At 39.2% G+C, this 27,612-nt stretch overlaps 1 protein-coding gene across 1 annotated transcript in view; it reads right to left on the bottom strand.

The window, feature by feature from the left end:
- Positions 1–21,685, bottom strand: part of RASA1 (RAS p21 protein activator 1) — a gene marked incomplete at both ends in the record, with an annotated part of 59,070 nt that extends 37,385 nt beyond the window's left edge. The window contains 4 exons of the mRNA XM_079548578.1: positions 1,878–1,948; positions 2,565–2,700; positions 6,379–6,528; positions 21,306–21,685. Of these exons, the coding sequence (XP_079404704.1) occupies positions 1,878–1,948; positions 2,565–2,700; positions 6,379–6,528; positions 21,306–21,685 (737 nt within the window). The remainder of the gene's footprint in view (positions 1–1,877; positions 1,949–2,564; positions 2,701–6,378; positions 6,529–21,305) is intronic.
- Between the last annotated feature and the right edge of the window lie 5,927 nt (positions 21,686–27,612).

Here is a 27,612-nt window from a genome sequence, read left to right as displayed (position 1 = left end):
ATCAAATATGCCATTAATAGTTTATATGAAAATAGCATTCCTTACTCCTTAATATTGTTTAATAAACCTAATCTCTTATAATGAAAGTCTGTGGCGTACCAATCATTTATGTTTTCATATACAAAAACAAGTGCTACAGAGTACAGAATAGTTACTAAAACATCCATGCAATTAGCTACAAGAAAAACAAATAACTAGCAGTGAGATGCTCAAGCAAGCTTCGTTACTGGAAGGATGGGCTAATTCAGTGTTATCACAAACTCAGGTCATATGAGAACGTTTCACAGCAGCACAACAGGACTTCTTAGTTAAGTTAGATGTTAAATCAGGGTACAGGAAGTATCAACTGACATTGAAGCTCATTCATTAACTATAAATCCAGCTCAAATTTACATAGCAAATTTCAAAGAAAATGTATCTCGTTTGAGATAAGCTAACAGAAAAGTCTTCGAACAGCACGAAGAAAACAAACAAAAAAATCCCAATGAAACAGGGAATGAATTCAGATTGTAATGGACCCAAATTTTAAGAATGAGTGATTTCCAATTTTGATTCCATTGATTGCATCAGCTCTATTGCAAAGAACTACTCAATAAGTTAATGCATGGAGGACAGAATGAAATCAACCCTGCAATACTTAGAACTCTAATGTTGTAGTTAGAATTTACAAAATTCTAAATTATGATTCAGCCAAATAGCATCTTCAAGTGTATGTTAATTTGATCTAGAATAAACTGCGAAATCTGGTTGCAGTGTGCCAGGACCAGAACTATTTTAAACAAGCATGTCTCACAAGCCTAGCACAGAACACTACCTTAGGTCAATATTCCCTAAACCAAGCCAATTCTCAATTTAAGTGGAATATTAAATCAACTAAGTCAAACCAAGATTAGAAAACTCTTTCAAACCCTCCCACTTTTCCAATAAAAAATATATATATATACATATATCTTTCTAAAATATCAATAAAAAAGTATCAATTCCAAGTAACTAGCATATGCTCCTCACTTGGATGTGGGACTGTTGGTTCTGTTTCCTTCCTCTGTAGCACATAACAAAAATGCAAAAGAATCACAGTGTACAGACAACCCCCAAGAAATAACAGAGATACTACTGCTGCTAGAAAGGAAACAAGTAACAGTGTAACAAATAAGTAAAACATTAAGATTAGCAGAAATTATACATTAAAACATGGTTCATTCAATACAGAATTTTTGAAGGGGGAAGAGAAATTAGATGGGAAGCAGGAATAATTCTTCCACCATGTAAAGACAGACAATGAGTTAGACCTTAGCAACTGACTGTCACCAAGCTTCTACAAAATCTATGCTGTAACATTAAAGAACAAGGGTTTTTGTTTGCTTGTTTTTAACACTGCTCCATATTCTTATTTCAAAAAAGGCACTAAATAGGCTATTCTTAAATTTATGAGTAGTCAATATTCACATTCTGTTCCCAGCAATCGGGACTGATTTGGCCTCAAACACTTACCTGCTATTAGTTACTTCTGCAGGCAATTCAGGAAAAAAAAGCCTAGCCCATTTAGCTCAAACACACAACATACGCTTGAATAGAACTCTGTCACACACATTTACTCTCTATAAGAATGTAAGTCTTTGCAAATTTTACTTCAGAAACATAACATAACTAATTTTAGTTCAGTCTAATTCTTCATAAGTAATGCAAATCCACAGAAAAAAATGTTATTGCTATACCCAATAACAAAAAAAGACATTCTATAATATAACCATGTATTAAATCTAAGACATGTCTGGGAAAAAAAAAAATCTTGTTTATCTTGCACATGAATATACATCTTAAAGCATTAGTATTTATAAATACTCTGAGATTCACAACTTCGTGTTATTAAAGCATACCTTATTTCGTCTGTTTCTGGCACTTTGGTGTAAGGCAGAATTGCTCTAACTCTCCTCCTGTCCTCCACAGGCTACAATTTAAAATGAAAGCAAAGATAAAACTATCTCAGTATTGCTCTTCTCAGCACTTCAGAGTGTCTTAAGAAAAGGACTTGTAACAGTCACTTACATCCCTCCAAGCAGTGTAAAATTTTCAAAGCTCAAAACCACTACAAAAACCACAATTAATACAGCTGGCTTCTAAAGCTGTCATTTCATTTGTCTTTGAAGCACGACAGGTTACACTGGCATCTTCAAAATACATTACGATAGGGCAATTTTTATGTGAGGTGTAGTTCTAGACATTCTTCCACTTACAGAAGTTTAATTATCAGAAACATCTTTGTTTAGGGACATAGTTTGCATGGTTTTAATAAATGCTAGTAAACTGAGCACTTGGAAGAAGCCTCACTTTCAAAATCCTTTTTTATCTACAAAATGATCATTTAGAAATCTGTTAGACACACAAGATACCACAAACCAAGAAGTTACCTACATTACTAGATGAGAACTGCACACTTGTTCACTGACGTCATTGCTACTTTCAGAGATGTCAGCAATATGTAATAATGAGTTTTCTCACTGGAAATTTTCAGTAAAGACACTTTGGCTCTTAAAAAAAATCACTATTAAAATGTTACTCCTTACCTCTGGAGGTGCTACTGGAAATAGTAACTTTTCCCCCTTCAATAAACAGGACACATGACTGTAATAACCAATTAGGTCTGAGAGTGAAGCAAAGCGACGTCCACCAATGTAATAGTCCCCACACATGGCGATAATTCTGTTAATTAAAGAAGGAAGCTTGACACAGGAAACTTCTTGTCTACAAATGGTTTTTCCCTACTTTTTTTCTTTTAAGAAAAGACTTTGAAGCAGAGTAACTACATTCAGTAAAATATAATATTACAAGATCTCTACAAACAGATAAGCAATTATTAATTAATTAACGGGTATTTGGTCAAAAATTACTGATAAGTATCAGAGAAAACAAATACGTCAAGACTGCAAAGGAAGCATAAAAAATACAACTTACTGAAACTAAAGAAATTTAACAGAAAAATGTATTTTAAGACCAACCAGAAAAATGTACTTTAATTCCAGTGTCCTGGAAAACTGACATAATGCTTTAGTATACACAACAACATTATTATGTGCATCGTGCAGGACACACAAAAGTATCAAATGATATTAACAAATGAATCTACTTGATTACAGAACGCTGAAAGAACTTCAAAGATTAGTCACTTTCCTGAAGTTATTTAGTACCCGTGCTAAAAAACAGAAATTAAGAAATTACTTTGAAATAAAGAATAAGTAGATATTTCAATTTTTCCAAGATTTGCTATTTGACAGGAAAGAGCAAAGAAAAGCTCTGCAGTTGTTTAACACAACAACATTCTTACAGAACTGTTTGCTTATCTTTAAGGGGTCTGTTTTTGTTAAGATGCACATTCACGAAAACACTATCATATCAAAAATGGAAATCATAATCTGTATTCTCACTGCTATTCAGTACAAATTCTAAAAGGAGTCAGAAATAACGGATCTAGGTAAAAGGGTTAACAGCATTAAAAGCATTCCTGTTATGCTCAAGACTCATTTGTAAAACTAAGAAAAGACTCAATATGAAACAATCAGCTGTTTGGACCAGACTATCAGAAGAAAAAAAAAAAACCACAAGTATCTAAATCAGTGGCATCAGGCAGACCTGAATTTTTCTAGCAGTGCAGAGACCAGACAGCAGGCTAGAGAATACCCCACTCATCCTTAAACTGCTACCTGGAAAGTAACTGGGAGCTGGGAGAAGACAGTGGTACAGAGACCGAGCAGCTCGTTAAGTTGCACAGTGAAAATAAAGAAACACTCATCGATACAAACATCATTGTTTCTGGTACAACTATAAAACATCACTGTCTGGTTTTTGTTTAAATCAAATCTGCAGCTGAGCTTTCAAATGAACTGCATCATAAGTAGAAAAAATATTCCTACTTTTCTCTTGAATTTTGGTTGCAGAGTGTCAGTTGTTTTTAAAATCTTATGTACACCTCTACAAATTAAAGTCTAAGAATACATACTACTATTCATCATTTGATAAAAATATGAGTAATAAAGTCAAGAAATTGAGAAACAAATTATTACGAAACTGAGCACATTTTGCTTGTTAAGAAAAATAAAATCTAAGAGCTAACACTAATTCACTTTGCAGCTTCCATAATGGAAACAAATTATCTTTAGGATATTTCATAGTAAATTATAGTAGAAGTGCCCTACTTACTTCTTATTTTCTTCTCTAGCTTTGGAAGCAATTTGGAAACAAAAATAAAATCAACTGCCAAGAAACTTATCCCTCATCCAATACGAGTACACTGCTCACCTGCAACTGCTTTTGGAAATTCTTATTTCCATTTTTTTAACAAGTCACTATTTTCACACACTACAAATCTTTCTACTCAGTCAGCATTTTGAACTAAACGACTGCTTCCACACATCAGCATAAAGCATAAACAAACATGAACCTTCAGAAATGAAATTGTTTTTTAAGCATATTTGACTCTACTTTCAGCACTATAAGAATATAACTAATGATTTAGGCCAGATATTTTAGCATATTTTCTGCCAGATTCCTTGTGAAGTTACTAAACAGACTAGGTTCTAATTAAAATGTTGTGTTTCAGATTAGTAATTCAAGCATAAATTACATCTGTCTTCAAAACACCGAGCCAAACACTGTAGGAAGCCTTCTGTAATCACACAAAATCCAATAGGAAAGACTGAAACATAAATATTTCCTCCCATAATATGTGGTTATCACTCAGTAACTCACCAACACTTCTGTGAAAAAAATGATTTCAGCAGATTGATATGCTATCCATTAATTGCATGGCACAAAAAGCATTTTCACCTGATGTTGACATTTTACTTTTACTGTGGAAATCAATGGTAAAAAAAAAAAAAAAACAGAGGAAGATTGTTTAGCAGTGAACATTTACCCATTTCTAGTAGGCTATCTGCCCTGATGGAAAAACCACTTCTGCCCTGTGGGATGCAGGAGAATCATCCCCATATTTGCTTGAAAGTACTTAAAGACAATATTTTTGAGTACAGTACTTGTCTTCAATTTGACAGTATTTCTGAGTGCAGTACTTGTCTTTCTCATAACAAAGGAAAGCACACATGCAGCAAATAAATGAGATCTTAAATAACATACCCTATCTCTGAAGCACAGTATCAACAAACAAATTAATTGCTTCAGATAGTCATTTTTCTATGTGTGTATTTTAGGGATGCTGGAATGAATGATTATTTAAGTTCTTAATGGAACTTTCTTTATGGAATTGGAAATCATTAAAGACAATTTTCAACCTGCACTGCCAATATTCAAGTGGATGAGGTTGGCTTCAATAATAAGCTAATAGTGCAGGACTCCAGAACAATAATAGAAAGCCACTATTAGTATACTATAATTTTCTCCTATTGCTAGGCGAGAGGCTGCTCCTAAACCATTATCTGTATAGCTGAGAAGCCAAGATCGTTAGCTCAGATGACAAGATGCAAACATGACATAGTATATGTGTGGTACACTGTCTGCATTTAAGAGTTTGTGTCAATGCTAGATCAGAACCTATGAACTACATTTCATCACACAGCAGATGCATTCAAAAACTCCCTACATTTGTAAGTCACACACATAGTGGCTTATATGATGGTATCTTGGATAACTCCCTCTATCACGAGTAAAAGAATTTAGTTTGCATTTGTTGCTTCTATGAATTGTTCTCCTGTCAAAGGTTTCTTCTGTTTCCAAAGAAACTTGCTATTTAGCCTACGTTTTTCTTTATTTGCTCTCCTGTTTCGTGAAAATGAACACTGCATTGCAACACTTGATTTGTTAACTAACATTCAAGCTTTTCTAAGCGCACAACTCATTTACACTAAAGAATAAATGAACATATGTTCATTAACATACATACACAGCTTGCTAATGCTGAAATAACCCTAGTTAAGAGTTTGGATAAAGGGCTATTTGTTTTTGGAACAATTAAATCTAACACAGGCTGCAAATTGTTTCTAAGCAAACCCTTATTAAATACATAATCTTTTCACTTATCATTTTATTCCTACAATTTAAGGAGACAATCGGATTTGTTAGTACTTTAGCACTTAAGTATGCCCTGTGAACTAAAATGACAACTGAAGACCAGATCCAAAACCATCTTCATGTTACTTCAAGACTATTCACAACAGCTTAAAACGGGTGTCTCTCTTTCGATGCAGGGTTTCCTGCAAAAGGATTCCAGAGTAGCATGCTTTAGAATAACTAAGCACAAGTTAAAAAGTATACCATAAAATAAAAAGTCAAAAATACTCTATTATAATACAGTGCTTATCTGTTGGCATAAGACAATAAGATAAAAATAAGCAGATTACAGTAATTTAAAAGAAAACATTTTGTTCTCACCTGAAGTGATTGACATTTGTTTTACTAAGGAACGAAAGCACAAATGAACCTGGTCTCCGATCACTTTCTCGAATAAGGTAACTTCCAGGTTTTCCTGCCTGCCGAAGACGTTCTTCTGCAATTGTTCTGTCAAGCTTTCCATGATACCACCTGTAAGAAAAGCACAATAATATGTGTCCTTAGAAGTTAAAGTTTTTGTTTATTCTTGTAGAATAGACTTGCAAAGCCAAAGAAAGCTCTCAGAACTGAGGTAACTGCAATTTCATTTAAAAAAATATTTATTACATACTTACGTGTGTGAGCTCTTAATTTACAATAAGTGCTTCTAAGACAGCACAGATTTTAGACAACCTGTTTTGCCAGATAACTCACATTCTGAATGAACTCAAGAGGCAGAAGCTATATATGTCATCTTTTTCCTCCTCCCCGATTTGCTGTTTAAAACAGAATCAGAGATGACACCTGACTTGAAGACTCTTGCATTTTAATATAAAAATGAAGCCTAGGCTTCATTTCAGGCTGGAGTTGCAAAGTGCCTGTTCCCATCCCACACACACCAATAATCCAGCAGCAAAGCCTGCATCAAATAAGAGTGACAGTAGTAACCAAACCACTGTCCAGTCCCAGAATAGTCTTTCCTAAATCACAATTCATGCCCCATCTGCTAGTGCAGACACAAGCAAATTCGGACCATAAAATATGACAAGAGCACTGCAGTTTCAGTTTGTAAGGTAAAGACAGTTAACAGTGAAGTATTAATCAGCCGTACTTCAGTTCTGTGATCTATATAGCTCCCACCAGAACCTCTCCTAAATGACCCAGTATTGGGTTTACATACACACACAGGAAAATAAAAAGAAGTAAAGGAAAAGCAATTTAAATTTAAAAACTGGTGTTCTCATGTGCTAATCAAGGAAATGTATCCAGGCCCATTTGAAGGTTGCAGTATGTTCTAGAGCTACATAATGTAGTAATTTATTCGGTCTGCATCCATCAACTAATGATGCTTAGATTCAGACTTCAATTTCTACACTCAGGGAAACACCAGTTTTCATATTGCCACAGTTACACAGTAACTAAATCATTTAGTAATTCTGATCAGCCCACTTGATTCTGCCAGATATACACGAGCAGGTAAGAGTTATAAAAAACGAATTTTGGAACAGATGTGAAAAGTACCTTAAAAAAAAAATCCAAACAGCTGGGCTGCTGATGAAATCTAGCCAGAAACATTTGTTTTACGAAATGGAAGCAAAAGCAGAAATTTTCCTTGAGGGCAGCTTTTATCAGAGTGAAGATCAGTCGGACTCTGCAGATAAGCATCACATACTGCAGGAGCAGCAGCACCCGTGCAGATACTGTTTGCCCTGGCAAGGCTGTATTTTTGCTGGTATAGGTCTCCACTGCTTCTCTTCCTCATCCTGAGGAAAACAAGCTAAACCAGAAAAAAATGCCACATTGTCTGCACGCCCGCGCAGCAGCTGAGGCTCCGGCAGGCCAACCAGGCTGCAGAGCTGGTGCCTTGCTCACCGCATTCCAGAACCGCACGGCCTTGCTGGCAGGAACTGCCGGCTTACAAACAGCCTGCACACAAGTGGATGGCACTGCTCTGAGAGCCCTCTGTGTAACTGAACTAAATCAGGATGGTCTGTTCCAAACAACCTAGAACAAAATATTCTGCTCGTCAGTGGGCACAGTGTGGCTAAAATCCTGTTAATTACAAGCATGCCACAACCTGGCTTCGCTCTTCTGGACAGACTGGCTTTCTGAAAGGAATGAACTCCCAGGAGAACCAAGAAACTTTCCTGATCAAGAAATTATTTGAATCCAACATTCCGTGAAGTCTATTTTAAACTAACAATGAGCTCACTCAGCTTTTATTTGTTCCTACTTATCACCCACTTAAGAAAAATAATCATAGCTTCATTGAGAGACATTATCTTTGATGCCAAACTTAAGGCACATTTTCAAAATCTGGATGATGTCAATAATATGGAGTGCAAATAGGAAGAACAACAAACATACCAGATAAAAAAAACACAGGATTACTCGCCAATTAAGTGCTCACCTTTTTGAGATTTCTCACAATAATGGTCACTACTGACCTGGATGCTAACGCATTAAGACCAGGAGCTCTGAACAAAGAGGACACCCTTGCAGCTGTTGCCCTGCATTTAACTTACAACTGAAGGTAACACACAAGTGCCAGTAGAGCAGTCTATACACAGCAGTGATAACAGAAAACAGCTCAAGTGATATCCTCAGGAAGCCTCTGCAGATAGCACACATCTTCAGAAAACAGGATACAGACTGAAGTACAAGCTTCTATGATACCATGACAGTAAGCAAAATGCTTGCTGGGAAGCGACTGCATTTTTCCAAAGACTGAAGTTTCATCACTAAAGAAACACTTTATTCAAGTGCATAGATGATGTGCTTTTAAAAGCACATCTTTTACTTCACTCAGCTATCACTTGATCTCAATGAAGAGGTACTCTACAAACTTTCATCACTGCCTTCACATAGTTTAACAGTAAACATGAGTAAAGAATATTCAACAATATTGTCATACTTGTTCCGATTTAAAGATATCAAGTGCTCGGTTATTTTTTTTGGTATATATCTAGTAGTGTCATCTTTCTTAAAAAACTCTTGCTAAGCCATAGGTTGGCTTTGTTGTGGGTTTTTTGTTTTTGTTCTGAAATACATCCACAGATCAATTTTTCTTTCAACACTAACTAGTGTGACGAGCACAAATTCATACTAGTGAAAAATACCATAATTCATGGTGTTACAAAGGAACACCCACCCAACACACAATGCTATCTGGAAAAAAAAAATAATTACAACAAATAACTGAAACTGTGCAACCAGTCCTAATCATTGCAGTTTCAGAGAATAAAGAGTATAGACAACCTGAAGGACAGGCCACATCCTCTGACTTTCTTCCTCAATCAAGTATCTCCAGGAAGCTTGAGTTCAGTTTCTCCAAAATGCACTACTGAAACATACCTTTGCCTCTTAGAAGGCTCTACAGAACTAGAACTATCTGTCACAACTTCAGCATTTTCAGCCTAGTGTAATGTACGTGTAGCTGGAAGAAACACAGCCCATTCACAGGAATAAAACTGAGTCCTACCTACAGTACAAGACAAGATTCATTAAAGAAATTAAGGTTTGGATAGGAGGGTATCAAATGCAAACAACTGTGCAGCTGTTCCTGAACAGAATGTTGCTCCCCTGGCTGAGACTCTTATTGCTTGAGCACTCACAACAGTAACTCACTGCTGTTTGGATGTATATCCTTTATCGCTGCCAAAAGCGATACCCCTATCATTGCTAGTCACTTCTGTTTTCTTGTCTAATCCTACCTAGGAACACTTATTTTTAACATTAGCTTTCTAGATATTTATATGTTAATAATAAGCTTTTCTTGGTTTTTAAGTTAACATTATTAAACAGCACAGAATCGAACAGCAGTGATTTGATACTTCAGATGTTTTAAGGTATGAAAAAACATGAGTAGTCTTGTCACAGAAGGTTACGGAACGATTCAACTACAGAATGTCTTACCAGCTTTGGATCATAATCTCAGTTGTTGTTTCCATGACCAGCTGTTTAGGCACTGCTGTAACAAACTTACTACTCACACCCTGACCTTTATTTTAATTCTAAGAGTATCAATTACAGACTTCCTTGTTTCAGAAACTAGTCTGATGCTGTGCAAGAAAATACTTCCATCTGTTAGTTTAAATCAGAAGCAGAATATTCATAACTTCAACCCTGTGTACCATAATCTTAGTTACTGCAAGCAAACAAAGAAAACACTGCATCATCACAAGCAGCTTCTATGAAGACACATGCACCATGTAGCGACCCAGGAGAATGCTGCTGGCAGTGCAGCCACAGCAGAGGAGCCAGCACTGGTACCTCTGGTCAGCAGAAGAGGAGCCCAGTGGTTCTCCACATAACACAGAAGAAGCAGGGCAGCAGAAACCCAGTCATACCTGTCCTATCAAATCTAGCCAACACTTCCTTCTGGGAGCAGAAATCTGATCACATCATATCCCTAAAGAAGCTCGTGGTACAGTAACAGGACTTCTGGCCCCACAGACGTGCTACTAAGTCCATTCAAGAGGGACAGGCTGCAAAGCAGATGGTGGAGTTGCCATCTGGAAGGAGGCAGCTGCTACTGTGTGTGGAAGCATGTCACATTGTTCAAACAAGTACTTTTATTTGCATGTTTCCTTTTTAAGTGCAAGAAAAGCAAATGTGGATTTGTTGTTCTATTCAAGCATCTTGCTGTTGCAGCATGCAGCAGTCTTAACTTGGAGACAATGTAGACCAGGAAGAGGGCAAAGCAGGAAAAAGCACTAAAGGACTGCAAAAGTAATTTTCGCAATTTAGTAGAAATGAGGATACAGATAATAACTGGAGATCTCCCTTCTACTACTCAGAAACATATTACAGCGCAGAGGAAAAATCAGTCATCAAACGCTGTATCCACTTCACTCAAAGCTCATCTTAGCCACACACCTTGCTGCTAAAAACAAAATCCAAAAGAAATAGAGAATTGCTAAGAGATGTGGTCAGAGCTCCCTTCTTAATATTACACAGTCAATGGTTCAGTACTTTTTTTTTTTTTTTTTTTTTTTTTTTTTTTTTTTTTAAACACACACTACAAACTTTTATTATCACCTTCAGAGACCACATAAACTGTGCTCCCTTCATAAAGCAAAAGAGAGCAAAGATATGATTACCTTAGACTAGGAAAATCCTTCAAAAAAGCTTAAAATGGCATAGCAATCTTATCTTGAGTAGTCTCATGGACACATGAAATCAAATCCAACAAGATATCCTGTGCTGTTATTTCTTATCATTCTGTTAATACCAGCCATTCCCTCTCAAACTTTCCATTCTTGGTAATAAACAATGGCAGACCTGACATTCAAATCCACTGTCTGTCTCCTTTCAAATTTGTCAGTTCCTCAGTTTGAAGCATATTCTCAGTGCTACCATTTTCATTCCAATGCTGCCCCTTAACACCTTCTCCTTCATCTATCAGATTCATAAAGCTGCATTCTATGTAAAGCTACACTACATCCTTTATGTATTCTATTTGCAAAGACCAAGCAGTTCCACTCAGATCTTTGTAAATTCACTGACTAATTCTGTCCTGCTAAGTCTATCACTCCAGAGTCAGCAGTTTTTGACAGGGTCTTTGCAGTTCTCAGCAGTGCAAAAAAACTTCCTGCCTGAGAAAGCTCTACAAACATGGATCATTTGCTACACTGGCTGCATCTGCAAAATACTGGAAGAAGAAACTAAACTGAAGCTACACAGGTGTTCTTTGTCCAGTGAAATGGATGAAACTGGAATGTTCAGTACTACTGTAGGTTAAGTAAGGGTTGTTAATACCTTTCACATACTCACACATTTTTGTACAGAGGCAGAATGCAAGTAAACCTGATTAAGAATAAATATGCTTATATCTTTTTACTGTTCCAAAACCCCTTAGAAACGCTTGATAGAAACCAGAGCCATGCTGCACTTGAAGACTAGGAACCAAGCAACAGATTTCAGTCCCACTCTAGGACTCGCACATACCCCCCAAAAACCACTAAAATGCTTCCAGCAAAAGATATACCAACTGTGGACTTGGGAAAAAAACAGTCCCAACAAAAATCAGTACATCTTAATACAAAGACTAACCCAAGCTGAAAAAAGTGAAGCAAGCTTACATTCAAAAAGCAATAATCTAAACAACTTCGTTAAGACAAGTGAGGTTCCATAAGTTTTAGTATTTTAGGGATAAACAGCTTATGAACAGCATACTATTATTAGAACAGAGATGTGACAGCAGCACAACAGTACACAATGCAAGCAAAGGCGCATTTCCAACCCTACCTGGTACCTACTTGCTAAGAAGAACACTGACTGCTATTTCTTTTTTGCAAAAGCAACTTATAAACAAATGAAATACAACTAAAGACACCAAAAAACAACTTGTGTTTTCTTAGTAAAATGTCAGTTCAGATGTGAATTCAGGAACTCAATACAGTTTTTAGCAAGTAGTTTCTCATTTTTAAAAGTTACTCATCTTCACACACTTCCCACTAACACTTTCTAGTCAAAGAAAGGCCTTTTTCTATTTAAACTAAGAGCAGTGCTATTACAGAAACAACGTCAATATTGTTATGCAAATCAAAAGATATTCTTTGACAACAACTGATTAATTTCTAGGATAATAAGAATCTTTACTGCTGATAACTCCATGAAATGCATCATTAGCTCCTTAACTTTCCTTCTCCCTGCACCTTATCCTCTCCTGCATCCCATCTTGGACATTCCCCTTGTCTTTTTATTTTCTGCCAGCTATGCCAGATTTGCTCAATCATCACTAACTGAAACAAATTTCTGCTTCTTAGTGCCAAAGCTTGGCTTTCACCTCCCGGTCAGTGGTACAACTGGGTTAACACCCAAAGGAATCAAGCAGAGCTTTTTGTTCTGTGCTTCATTCTTGTATGCTAGAATGTTTCTTTGCTTCTTGCCCATGGAGAATTGCTCTAAGGAGAGAATCCTGGCAGCTCCAGACTTTCAAGCTAGGAACGATACATAAAGTAAAAGACATCCAATGCTTCCCACACACAATAGAAATAACAAGAGAATATACTCAAGTGCATACAATTCATTCAACCATTGACCCTAACAGTTATGACATCAATAAAATCATGTGTAGAGCAAAGACAGAACCTGCTTCTAAAACTGAATTACAGAACAATTACTGCAGAGGCTTTGTGAAGTTTTGGAAGAATTAAGATATTTCCCATGTATATCTTTGAAACAGTAAAAATAACAAGAAAACCTCTGCAGATTCTTAAAATGAACAAAAATCTCTCAAAGAAAAGATCTAGGGAAAAGGTACTGAGAAATAGCTGTGGTTTGAACAAGTTAATGTTTGTAAGTCACAGTGTTCCAGATTAACAAAATATCTAAATACAAATGCTGTAAGGCCTCCATTGTTACTCATTAACAGAGGGAGATGTACAAAATGAACAGATTTACTTTTGTTCTTAAATTTCATACACAAAAGCCTGATGCACTTCATATATAAAATAAGCATACAAAACCCAGCAAGCCACAGACAGAATATCCTTTTGTGTGTAGTACATGTGGGTCAACATTTATATATATGCTTAATTTTACAGGAAACAGGTGGACTCAAAACAATAATAGACCAAATATTTTAGGAAAAGAAAAAAAAAAAACTTAAATAAATCCTCACAAAATTATATGATTCTTGAGCTGATTATCAAAGACTGACTAAATCCCCACAGCTTTTTGAAACTACTTCGTGAAAGAAAGCAGTGTACTCTATAAGGGAAAGTTCACAGAAAGAACTCCTGTGCAAGTATCTCCAATAGCTAAGGATGAGAGAAATAATATAAACACTCCTGCTGGGGCAATGGCAGTAACAGAAAATCATGGCATTGCAAATACCCCCATGTACTTGCAAAGTCATCTTCTTCAAATACATGCAACTAAAATATTTCTGCATTAGCATGTATATTCCAGTGCAAGGAAAGTTTACACTTACAAACAAATAAAAACAGCTATCACTTGAGGATGGTTGAGTACTACTGTTTCGATTCAACAAAAATGAAAACCCTAAAAAAACCCAAACAAATTGAAACTTGAAGATGAGAAATCACTTTTTTGGGGGGAAGGGCGGGAGGAGGCGGCGCTTGATTACTACTGGTGCTTTCATTACCAGTGGCTCCTCACCACAATGCTGCTCTTGTACTCCACAGCTGGAGAAAACAAAATGATAAAGATGCTCATGGGTTGAGACATGAACAGAGAGATCACTCACCTAACCACCATCACATGTAAAACTGCCTCAACATAGGAAGATTAATACAATTTATTGCCTACTGCTAACAGATTGGGGCAGTGAGAACTAAGAGCAAGCTAAACTACCTTCCTCCTACCCAACCACTCCTACCTCCTCTCACTGAGCAGCAGAAGGGAATAGGCAATAAGGGCTGCCATCAGCCTATCGTGTTTTATCTCTGCCTGTCCTCCGTCGTCACTCTGCCCTTGTCTTCCTCCTCCTCTAAAATGTGCCTAGAGCTTTCATGTTCATTTACCAACAGTGGTTTCTACACAACCTTTAAAGTACACCTATTAAAGTAATAAAACGATAACTTAAAAGGAAAAGTTACATATGAAAGCAAACTGATTACATAATTAAGCAGCACTATGAACTATCCTAGAATTTATTTAAAAAGCAAATTCCTGAGCTTTTACAGTAAAAATTAGATTTGTCAACATAAAAAATATTGAAGTGCTATTTATTCTCCTAAGGATTTCTTGCACTTTAAAGCCTTTGCTATTAGCTGATGTCACTGAGGTGATTCCAGAGTACTTCAAGCAAAGAGGCATCATAACAGTCATCTTCAACTATATAATCAGCACATTTACATAGAATCATAGAATCATTTAGACCATCATTATGAAACAGCTACTGGGGATTGCCTGCCTGTACTTCCACCCAGTTCTGGAAGCAGATCAGATATAGCAGGCTGCTCAGAGCCACAGTTTACAGGTTACATGCATCTCCAAGGATAGACTTAATGATCTCTAAAGCAGCCTGTTGCAGTACTCTAACACCAAAGTTAAACAAACAAAAACAAACTTGTTTTCTGTATTCAAGTGTAATTTCAAGTTCTTTTTTTTCCTATCTTCTTTCTTGTCACCAGGTAGCAAGGAGAAGAGCTTTGTTCTCTTATCTTAGCTCCCTCCCACGACCTACAAGATGAGCAAGATCCCCTTTAGCCTCTTACACAGGCAAAACGATCCAAACCATTACCTCAGTGGTTCTGTGCTGGACCTGGTTACAAGCATTTTCAAGGATAGAGACTTCATAATCCCTAAGGGCAGCCTGTTGAGCATTCTGACTACCACCAAAGTTAAACAAATAAATATTGGTTTGGTTTTTTTTCTGTATTCAAGAGTAATCCCAAGTTTTTAATTTTTTCCTACATTCTCCTGTCCTATCAGTAGGCACCAAGGAGGAGAACTTGGCTGCCTTATCTTTGCTCCCTCCCATCATGTGTAAGATGGATAAGGTCTTCTTGAGTCTGTTCTCCAGGCAAAACAGTCCAAGCCCTTATCTTCGTGGTCCTGCAATGAACTTGTTCCCTCACGTCTGTCTCTCTCTTCTACAGGGAGACCAGCACAACACCTGAGATGTGCCTCAGCAACACTGATCAGAGAGGAAGACTACCTCCCCAGATCCACAGACACAGGTCCTTGTAATGTCACCTGAGACACCACTGATAACTCTCTTTTTGCTACTCTTTTTTGCTTGTCTGTCAGAACCACTTGGTCCTGACGCAGCTGTGAAGAGCCGCTTTCCCCCAGACACTCCCCTGCATGTACTGGTGCTAGCCCTTGTAAGGGACAGTTCTGCATTTCCTCTGCTGAACTTCAAGAGATCCCACACCACTTTACCTCACCCACCAGCTACATCAACCTCTTGGTTCTGTCGCTGTTTGTGAACTTTCTGAGGGTGCACTCTGTCCCATCACTGCGATCAATAACCACGCTAACACTATGGGCTCAAGGGTACAATCTGAGGAACACCTGCCTCCAACTTCATTTCATGTCACTGACCACCAAGACCCTTTGGCCCAACTTCTAAGTTGGGTTTTCAACCCACCGCACTTCCACTTACCTAACCTGTGTGCTGTTAACTTATTTGCTATATACTACAGGAGACAGTGATAAAAGCCGTACTAAAGACGAGGTGAACAATATTCACTAATCCTCCAGCACACACCAAGCCAAGAATCTCACTGTAGAAGGCAATCTGGTTGGTTAAGTTCAGTATTCTCCTCAGCAGACCGCTATCCATTGCCTTCAACACAAAACACAACAAAAAGACAGAATAAAGTGAAAACAAACTTTTCTTCCATTCTGGATGGAAAGAGCAGATGTTTTATGCAAAAGGTGAAGAATAGTAAAGGCTGTCTGCATACATATAAAACAGGAGAGGGAACCTGACAAGCATTTGAATAATACTAACATTTCATTGGTGCTGAGCATAATTTGAAGAAAGGCAGAGGAAGACAGAATTGTTCCACTGGGACACTTCTATGAAGCACAGGGACCACATTAAAACATGATGCCTCCGATTATATCCACTAGTGAAATAAATTCCAAGATTTCTTGGTTTAGTTTTAATAAAGGAGGAAGAAAGATAAGGGATGAAGTGGAAAAACTAATGCAGAAGTATGGAAACAATGGACAGGATCCACATTTGAAGAGACCCAAACCCATGCTGGTAAATTTGTGCTTCTCCCCACTGCCCCTCTACAAAATATTAAAATAACAAAAGGCAAAGGAACATAGCACAGTGCTGTATTTCTCAATAGGTCAGGCCAGAGACAGAGTCAGTCAGTCTCATGCTAATATTCTGGAAATTGATATATGACAAAATTCAAACAAAATAAAGTATAAGGGAACATTCAATCTGCAGACGAAGCAATGCCATCTCATATTAGCTAGAAATACTGAAAATTGCTCATCAAACCAGCATCAAGTGCTGTTCTACTGTCATTTCTCCTCATCTAAAGTTTCCTTTTGTATACATATCTATCACATCAGTTTACTTACTGCTTTGTTTCTTTCATATGGTTACATGCAATTTTGCTCTGCTGCTCTTAACCATGCATGGAAGACAGTATTTCTTATACCACATATTTAACCATAACTAAAACTACACTTTTTCAAACCAATTTTATAATTGGCCAATTCAGCACACTACTCAGCCACCTCAGATAATTATCAATTCCTGCTCCCCACAGAAGGTAAAAACCTCGTTTTTTTGAAAGAAGGAAATCCAGCTGCTAACTACAATAACATTAAACAGCAATGGAACCTCATACACAAAAACACAAAGATTCCAAAAACCACGTTCTTTTCGTATTAGTTACCCAAATAAACAAACGTTGCACAACTCTGGACTTGCCACCTTTGACAAACTTACCTGAAGAACCTGGAATTCACTCTACGTTTGGACATGAAAATATTATTTCCTGCAATCCTTGCTTGTTTACTGTTTCCTTACGCATCTCTTTTCAGCTTTATCTCACTATTATATTGCTTGAACAGAGCATTGACTAAAAATATATCTGCTTTGGGTAAGCTTTTTTTTTTTTTAAAAAAAAAAAAACAAACAGATAGTATTTTGACAGCCTGTTTCATTTCGTAATGTTGTTAGCTTTCAATTTCAACTGATTTCTGCTTAAAACTGAAAATATAGTTTAAAAAACACCATGTGAAAATGAAAATTTTGATGAAATACCCAGTAACTGCTTCTGCTGCTTTAATAGAACAAAGACACTCCAAATAATCGTGCCAAGTAAGATTTTTAGTCTAATATCCAAACATCTAGCCTATTTCACGTATCGCTGGTTGGTTACTAAATTAGGTAGCATTCACTAATTTTGAAGGTCAATCCCATACAACATTTCAGACCTCCATCAACTTGTCAGTTGTGCTTAGCAGATGAGAAAAAAAGCTGAGAAAAACCAAGAACAAAACACAGAATTGCCAATTTTATTCCTTAGCATCCTGTGTGCTTCCCACCCAGTATTAAACTACAACATAAAAATGCCTTTGCTACACTCCAGAGTAATGGAAAACTACACACGCATGCTTAACAGACAAGTCCTGAGTCAACTTTGCTCAGTATCAAAGAAGATGAGTATCAACACTACCTGGAAATTTTGAGCTTTTGGTTACAGAGAACCTGTTACATGCTGACAGTGTCCTCCTAATGCTGGAAAATCCTCCTAATGCAGGAAAACATATCGAGAGAAGACATGTTCTCTTTTTCCTTAGCATGTGGAAAAGAAGAAAGTAAGTGTATTTACTAGGTGCTTGCTATCAAAGATGAACATATCCTGATGCTCCAAGCAAACTGTATTTACAGTATCCTGATGGGAAGTGCAGAATTTGCATTTGTTTTACTTCTCATCTCTTCAGGTTAGCTACTGTGAAAATCTGCATATCACATACATGGTGCTTAGGAACTTACTCATACAAAAAAGCATGTCATTTATAACACCTCTATGGTCACAAACTAGTAAACTGAGAATTCACTCAGATATACTTTTTTTAATTTGCAAAGCAAATCAGCAAATGAAAAGGTTATAAAGTTGTGCTTAAGTTTCTACAAAAAGCTTTGTTTAATTTCATGCATAAAAGTCCAACTTCAGACTGCAGTACAACTAGGAAATACCAGCAGCAGCTTTTACCAGATTATTTTGTATAGAGTCAGTAACCATCAATTCAGTAAATCCTGAAATGCGATGCATGCCAAGGGAAGGCAAAGAAGCCCAGTGAGTTTTACTGTTGTGAAACAAAATCTCTTTTCATTCTTGTACAAGAGATAATGTCACATAAAGCAAAGCCAAGAGGGAAGAGCAGTTTCAATTTTCTGAAGTGCAAACACATTATTTATAAGCAAATAAGACAAAGAAACAAAACAAAGTCCCAGAATTATCCATCAAGCCGATCATGTATGCCTCCCATAAAAACTGAATGAATTAGGAGGAAGTGGGAAAGGGTGGAGCTGGCAGTCACATTTAAACAAATGGAACAGCAGTTTTGTAATCATATCCAACTGGACAAATTTAACCTTAACTGTAAATTCAATTATTGTTCCTAAAGACTTATAGCAGACCTTTTCCTGTATAAGATTATAGATAATATTGATCTTTGTTTTGGTAATAAATCAGGAGTTTAATTCCATAGAAGCAGATGGTATGTCTAGAAAGAAAGGGCCCTTCCAAAATAAAACAGCAGGACTGAGAGGATGTGATTTGCTATCAGCATATGGCCAATCTGAATGACTTAAATACAAACGATGAAAACTGACACCATAGATGAGATGAATGAGAATGCAGTTCTATTCAATCAATTTTTTACTGAAAAGTCACACACCAAGGGTTATGTGACAAAGAAAAAGCTGTTAAGAACATGGAGGTAGGAGGTATGAATAAATCTTCCACAATTCTTCATTTGTTGGATTTTTTTTTAATGAAGGATTCTTCAGGAGTAGAAAGCTCAACTCAGAGTTACGCTCCGGTTCTGCAAAGACTTCCGTCTCCCTTTTGTCTGAATAAGGTACTGTTAACCAGAGCAAACTGGGGCCTGTGCAGCCTTCCCCTCAGCACACACTTGTCAAAACTCTTAAAGACAGACATTGCTCCAGCACTTGAGTCATAGGACAATGCTCTGACAGCAAGTTCCGCTCCTATCTATGGATGTCCTAAGGTATTTAGGACCAAACAGGTGGTCATTTATAATCCATCACCCCATTTCCTAAAGACACTTCCAAAAAAGACTGCACTATCTCTGACTAACATAACTGAATCTGATGGGAAAAAAAAGCAGACTGATCTTCCAGAGAGAAAAACAGAAGCAGAGAACTGTCCATTCCAGTGATTTGACAAGACAATTATGAAGAAGAATTTTAACATTCATGTCCCTCTGTTTCCCTCCTGATCCTTTGTCAGAACTGCCTGATCATATTTCCAGTTCATTAGTGATGCCAGTCAAAGACTGTTCAAACGCTGTCTACACAAAACAAGGTCTTATGTTAGCAAACTTCCACAGAAAAAGTCAAGAAATCAGCAGATTACTAGGAAGACCATCAAAGTGAGAGATGAATTTAAAAAGGATCCATAATAGTGCACTTTTCTGTCCTCCTGATGACTTCAGTGGCTTCTGAAGCCATGGAAATACAACAATAGTGCAGAAGTCTCTGATAGTGGAATTAGGAAAGAATGCAACAAAGAATCCAAATTCAGATGGGCTTTCAGGTTGTCCTTCTGATCCATGCCTTGAAAATATCTGCCCAGCCTCATGGTTTCACAGAATCACAGACTCATTAAGGTTGGAAAAGCCCACCGCAATCATCTAGTCCAACTGTTTCAGTACCTCGAAGCCTAATGTTATCTACTGTCCCCTGAAACTCCAGGAACAACACATTTCCAGACTATTTGGTGCAACCAATGGAGCTTTTGAAGCAACTTCATTTTTTAAATAACCAGGCACCCCCTCAGAGGACTGTTTTCCTTACTAATACATGGCTCGCAGTGCTTCACACAAACCTGCAGACTTCCTACACTTCAATCCAAAGGTTGTGCATGGAGCACTCATTAATTAAACAAGCTCCAAACAGCATTATCTCATCCTATATTTTCTACACGATATAAATTCAGAACTGCTCTATTCGAAAAATTCTGTTACCAGCACCGCAGGACTTCCATTCACTTTAACAGAGAGATAAGACAATGAAATGCAGCAGGAGGTTTGCGAGATTTTTTTTCACCAATGCCTCCTGTCTACATATAGACAAACTGAAAACAGTCTTGCTTTAAACAGGCTGAGCAGCAAAGTCAGGCACTATTCTATAAGAACAGCCCGCCCACTATTTTAAAGCAGAGGAAGAATTCTACTCATTCTAAACCCGCGTTGTTCCAGAGCGAGCGAGCAAGCCTCATACTCCCTGCTCCACGAAGGCAAACACGTGCGTGCAAACTCCGTTTTATTCCTGTACGATATAGGAAAAGTTCTGTTGCTTGCTTTTTTTTTTTCTTTTTTTTTTTTTTTAAATAAAGTTATAAACAACGGAATGCAGAAAGATGACGCGAGGAAAGCCCCGCTTTGCACCACAGCGAGATCTCCGCCTGTTACAAAGTTACCGACGCGGTCCCGAGGCGCTCCGGGAGGCGCCCCCGGCCTCCCCCCGCCGCACGGACACGCGGCGCTGCGGGGAGCCGCGCTCTTCCTGCGCTCCGGGAGCGGAACCGGGGGGGCCGCGCGGTGCGGCGGAGGGGCGCGGTACTTACTGGTTGGTGGGGGGCGCGTTCAGCGGGATGGCCACCTCCTCCTCCTCGTACTCCGGCCCGTCCAGCGAGTCGCCCTCGTCCACGGCCGCCAGCCCGCCGGCCGGGGGCAGGGGCGGCGGCGGCGGCAGCGGGGGGAAGGCGGCGGCGCCCGGCTCGCCGGGCGGCGGCGGGGCTCCGGCCGAGCAGAGCGCCAGCAGCCCCAGCTCCGAGCACAGAGCCGGGCCGGCGCCCGGGCTGTCCCCGCCGGATCCGGAGCCGGGCGGGAAGGGGCCCTGCGGCCCCGGCGCTTTGCCGCGGCAGTGCCCCGGCTCTGCGGCGGCCGCCGTCCCGGTCGAGGAGACCGAACCGCCGTCCTCGGCCCCGGCCTCGGCCGCCATCATGTTGAGCCTCGCCCCCCCCTCCCCTCCGCCGCTCGCCCGCCCGCCCGCCGCCGCACGCCGGGAAGGTGGCGACAAAGGGGCCCCGGCCCGCCCCGCCCCGGCGGGGAACGGAGCCGGGACGAGGGCAAAACTCTCCTGGCGGAGACGGGCCGCGAACAATACCCGGCTGGGCGGGGGCTGCGCGCTCACGGCGGCTCCGCAGGGCCCCGGCGCGGCTGCCTCGGCCCCGGCGCGGCTGCCTCGGCCCCGCCGGCCGCCAGGGGAGCGGCTCCGCCGCCCCGCGCGCTCTCCCCGCCCCCGTGTGCCCGCGAGTGGGGGGGGGGGGAGGGGAGTAAGAAGGGCGGCGGAGGGAGGGAGAACGGGGGGACGGGTCGCGCATGCGCGCCTCTGCCCCGCCTCGTCCGTACGGGCGCGTGCGCGGAGCAGGGTGCGTAAAGAAGGGGGAGCGTCGGCGCCGCGTGGGAGAGGAGAATGCGGTTTAGGAGCGGCCCTGCGGCCCGCCCCGCGCTGATGCGGTGGGACGGGGCGGCGGTTCGAGCGACCGGTGGCCGACCTTCCTTTTGAAGGAAAGAAGTAGAAAAAGCTGTACGAGATAAAAGCGAGGAAAAGCGGCAGGTGGCGCGGGGGCACGCAGGGGGCTTGCGGGGACTGTGTTACAGACGGGCAATATACCGTGGAGATACTTTTTGTTTCTTGTTATCTTTTTTTTTTTCTTCTTCTTTTTTCTCTCTCAGTAATAAAAGAGCTGGCAAATAGCAGCACGTTGACACTTGCCTCTCAACAGTTCTCAGAAGGCATCTAAACATTCAGGTTTTCAAAGCCTTGTGTTACCAAAAGAATTAAGTGAATTTCTCCCGAGGCCACTAAAACAAACTCCTACTCCCGCTTCCACCGCCCTGCAGCCAACCTCCTTTTATCTACCGAAATGAACCTTCGTATCTTGCCTTCCGAAGGCAGAATCTGCTTCCAGAACCTGCAACGCTGCGAGTACTCGTGGGACTGTGCTGGGCTGCTGTCCGGCATCAGAGCAGACGCAGGCTGTGTCCCTCAGCTCATAGAATCGCGGCACGTTCATACCCTGCTGTTCTGTTAAAGAAATTACAGTCTCAGCAGCCATCTCTTGCAGTCTTGATTTCTGCATTGCCATATTTCGATCATATATGTAACTCCAAGTTGTCTTGCAACCCACACCCAGGCTCCGTGGACTTCTGTTTACTGCTGTTTGCTTTCACTTACAGGTTTTTAAATTAAACGATTTTAGCACAGTCTTGTAAAAGTGATATTCCTAAACATAGAGCTGCAGTGTAAATATTTATAAGATTGCCTTGAGTAGGCAGGCTTTTCTAAGTGCCTTAAAGGATGACAGCATGTGCATATGAGGATGGAGACCAGGATATTTGTGCTAGGAATTTCCTGCAGCACAGAAGTAATGTAACTGCAGCACTCCTTCAAGAGATTTAATCTGGGGAGAGCAGTTCTAAATGTGGCAAAAATTCCACAGAAAAGGAATTTCTTGTGAGGTTGTCCAAGTTGATGCATCCCTGCCCCTAACACACTGCTTCTTTCCACTTTGCCAACTAAGTCCCACGTAACACACACCCCTTGCGTTTCCTCTTTTTTAAAGGCTTTCAAGTTGAATTCCAGGCTTTGATGAGGCTTTATTTAAAGGAAAATGTTTGGGTGAAGGACAAGTGTAACAACACTTTCCTTAGTACTTGTACATTTACAGTTCTGCTTTCACAAAAGCTTAGGTATAAACGTTGTAGTGGTATAAACTTAGGTATAAATGTCTAGGTATAAAAGCTGAGGTATAAATGTCCCACTGTGGATGATGCTGGGCTAGGTTTTCTGAGGAGTGTGTTTGCATATGGCCCAGTGCAGGTTTGCAGGATGGCAAATCTGAGAATACAGGCAGTTTTGTTCTTTGCCGGCTGCTGGGTGTGGTGTCTCTGAGTCTCGGTCTACTACTGAAATATTAGAATTTCAATAATAGAGTTTTTCTGTTCTAATCTAAAGAGTAGTCAGAGAAAAGCCAAAACTGACTCTTACACATTGTTGCATATGATAAATGCTGCCATTCGTTATTGGTGATATCCCCTGACAGTACTACCAAACCTCCTTTGAAAAGCATACACAACTGGGACTTATATGATAGTGTGCACCATAGAGATGGTGACGGTGGTGGCGTGCTCCAGTTAGGTGAATATATGATTAAGAACTCAGGAGTTTTCATTCCCTATTTGTTGCATGGCCTTGGGTAAATAATTTCTACGAGGTTATACTTCCTTCATCAGTAAAGTTGTTATTTCACACAGACACCTGACAAAGAATTAACTAGCTTTAAAAAAAAAAGAAATTGAAAACTGTTAAGCATTAGTGCTTATTGGGTTGAAAGGCAGCGTAAATTGAATGACCCAGTATGTCAGTGAGCTGCTGTTTATGGAGTAGATGTTACTTGAATCACTGATGTAAGCTCTGCATAACTTTCTCTTTTACTGCTCAGTTTAGTGCAAAACCTACTTCTGTCTTCTACCAGAGATTATTTCCACCTTCCAAAGCTGTTATCCTAAAACTAAACTAAAAGGTAATTATCACTATCTATATGTTTGAGTCCATCAACTCTCCCATGGTTCAAATTAGAAACTTCTGTATTGTTATGCATGAATATTGCATTTGTATCAAATGAAATATCAAATGAGTAGATTTTAACAGTAAACCTATTCTAAAATTATTTCCCTTTGTTTTCATATGCCATTTTTGTTTCATGACTTCCAGATTACTATCGATTTGGAACACCATTTTTGTTACTTTGTTACACCACTCTTGTTACCTCAAACTGCAAATTCTTCCGTCTTTTGTCCCTTCTCACTTTGTTCTCATATAGTTTGCATATATAGTGTTTAAGCTGCAGTTCAGATGAATCAAGCACAGCTAAGAACCATAATCCCCTGAAAAGTTTAAATTGTCCTATCTTAAGAATCGGCAATCTTTCTTTATAGGTTTCTTTTTCTTTTTTTTTTTTCTTTCCTATATTCCAAAACAACTTTAAAAGGTTTTGTATGCTTGTCTGTAATTTTTCACTTTCTCTCCTCAATTTTAGAACAGCAGCATTATATAGAAACACAGTTTTTTGCTTGTCTCACTCTACTTCAGGCTGCATCTGAGAAATAATTTTGCTTTTTTTTTCCCCTAACTCTGCATATTTCATGTTTTTGATGTTGTAAATAGTGTGGTATTTCAGTCCCTTTTTTTATGAGTCCTTTGCACGCAGCAAATCTTCTTGTTTTCAAGAAGAAATTGATATCACAATTTGATACTCAGCATCAGCATAACATGATTCTGAATCTTACAACTTATGTTAGAACAGTGAGGCTCGAAGTCTTCCGGGCAAATCTTGTTCCTTGCTGATCTGAGTGTAGCAGTATTTCTTCCCATCAACCTGCTCGTGAACATAGATGGAAATATTTTTATACTGTTTTTAATTGACAGAATTTTCTCAGAATTTGTTGCAATTTTATTGAGAATTAACTTTGGAAAATGTAAAATTTCTGTGTCATACATTTTAAATGTTATGCAGAATTCTATAATTTAATCAGGGAGCAGTTGTTTAATTGTTAATTTCTTTAAATCCATTTGTTTTGTGTGTAATGCACTGATACCAGTATATGTCTTTATCCTACCTATTCCCACATTAGCAATGAATTCTCAAAATGCCTGTACTGTATTTTTCTGTTTATAAGATTTCTAGTCTTAGACCACTTATTTTGTGGTAAAATGTTGGGCTTTGTACGCCTCCTCTCTGCCCTCCTGAGGCCCCATCTGGAGTACTGCATCCAGGCCTGGGGCCCCCAGTGCAAGAAAGATGTAGAGTTGTTGGAGCAGGTCTAGAAGAGGGTCATCTAGAAGATGATCAGAGGGCTGGAGCACCTCTCTTAGGAAGAAAGGTGGAAGGATTTGACCTTTTTCAGCCTGGAGAGAAGGCTTTGGGGAGACCTTACTGCGGCCTTCCAGTACTTGGAGGGAGCATGTAAACAGGAAGTAAGCAAACTTTTTTACATGGGCAGATAGTGATAGGACAAGGGGGAATGGCTTTAAACTAACAGAGGGGAGATTTTGGTTAGATGTTAGGAGGAAATTCTTTACTCAGGGACTGGTGAGGCCCTGGCACAGCTGCCCAGTGGAAATGGGTGCCCCATCCCTGGAGGTGTTCAAGCCCAGGTTGGATGGGGCACCAGGCAGCCCCATCTGAGGGGTGGCAACTCCGTCCATGGCAGAGGGTTGGAACTGGGTGGGCTCTTAAGTTCCATTCCAACAGAAAGCATTCTGCGATTCAATGATTCTATGATTTCAGATTCACTGTACCTGCCAAGTTGAAATTGATGCACTTCACATGCACCTCCTGCAGCAAACATACTAAAAATAAGCATATATAATGAACACTTTGCTGGTTCTTTTGTTTATGTGTTCTTGTTGCAATTATTACCTTTCAGTGACTGCTTGCATTTATCAAAACATTTTGACAAAAGCAAAAGTGTTGACAGCTCAGACTGTTCAATTCAGATGGAGCACAGCCAAATTGCACCCCGGCACAGCCTTGTGTCAGTACAAAGTGTTGTAATTTGTGTGGGTTTTTTTATTGACAATAACAATTTATGTGTTTTTATTTGTTTATTGGAAGTGTTTTAATTTAATTTAATGAGGCTGATCAGTAACTGCACGTGTATCTGGCATTCATGTGATAGGTTACTGTTAGAAAGTTGCTGTCTGTAAACTTGGAGTGTGCCTTAGGTAAAATGCTGATGAACAGTTAAGTTGCAGTCAGACAAGTAGTGGCATGCCATCTTAATACATAGTAATCAGTAAGAAGTTTTCTTTTGAGGTAAAAGCATAGAAGTTGTAATTGTCCCCATCCATGTTCTATCTGAAAATTAAGCTTCAACTGCAAGTGTAAATGAATGTGGGGCCCATAAAATAGACCAGCTATGAAAATAGTCTATTTTTTCAATGGAGATTTTGTTGCCAGAGTTAGTAACAAACTAGAAAACAACAAAAACTAAAGAATGCATTTTATTTGCTTCGAAGATTTGCTAGTGATTTTCCAGATGTGATTTTTCATATATACCTTGTTTTCTCATCAAGATTCTGTCTGATAGATTGGCTCTCTTCTTTTAGATACAAGTTACTTAAGCAGAAGTAGCATTATTCTCTTTCCTGAGGGCTAAATTTTATGTCCCTGAAAGATATGGCAAAATATCACCTTAACTCGAGTAGTACAAGAACAAGTGCTGTTTGAATGCTCTGTGAGTCTTATATCACAGTTCTTTAACTCCATAGTGCTGCATATTTTTAAATGGGAAAGATCTCATTTCTATTTGTCTGTATTTATATTTATGCCTTCACATAGAGGCATTTCTCTCCTGAGGTATTTAAGAATTCAATTTATAAACTTACCCACCAGTTAATTTTTAATTAAGCACAAAAGTATCCTTGTTTTCGGAAGCTGATTTGTTAAATGCTGACTTTTCCTGTAAGAGACAAAACCTGCGTTACAAACGACAAACAATTTTTTTCCCATTTTGAATACGAATATATTTTGCATGTCACGATTTTCTCTGCTCCACTAATTATGGCTCATATCTATAAAAGCTCTCAGTAATGAATGACTGTGTGTTTATGCAGTGTATCTCTGACTGTTGATAGTCAAAAATTTACACATCGGGAAACATCTTTGTATTTTTGCAGCTGTTTAGGTGTCTCTTGGATGTTTGTGTAGGTGCTTTTACAGGAGCGGGAGAAAGGAAAAAAGTCTGATAAGAATGAACAAACAGGAAAATGTGATTACACTCATAATACCTACAGAACTTCCTCTCTCAGAACCATTATGTAACCAATGCAGGATAATCCCAGCCATTGCATGGGGACAGCCT

This window comes from Tetrao urogallus, assembly GCF_951394365.1.
Source record: "Tetrao urogallus genome assembly, chromosome: Z".
In the NCBI taxonomy this organism is placed as follows: Eukaryota; Metazoa; Chordata; class Aves; order Galliformes; family Phasianidae; genus Tetrao; species Tetrao urogallus.
Note: the sequence above shows the minus strand (reverse complement) of the source record. Positions and strands in the feature narration are given on the sequence as shown.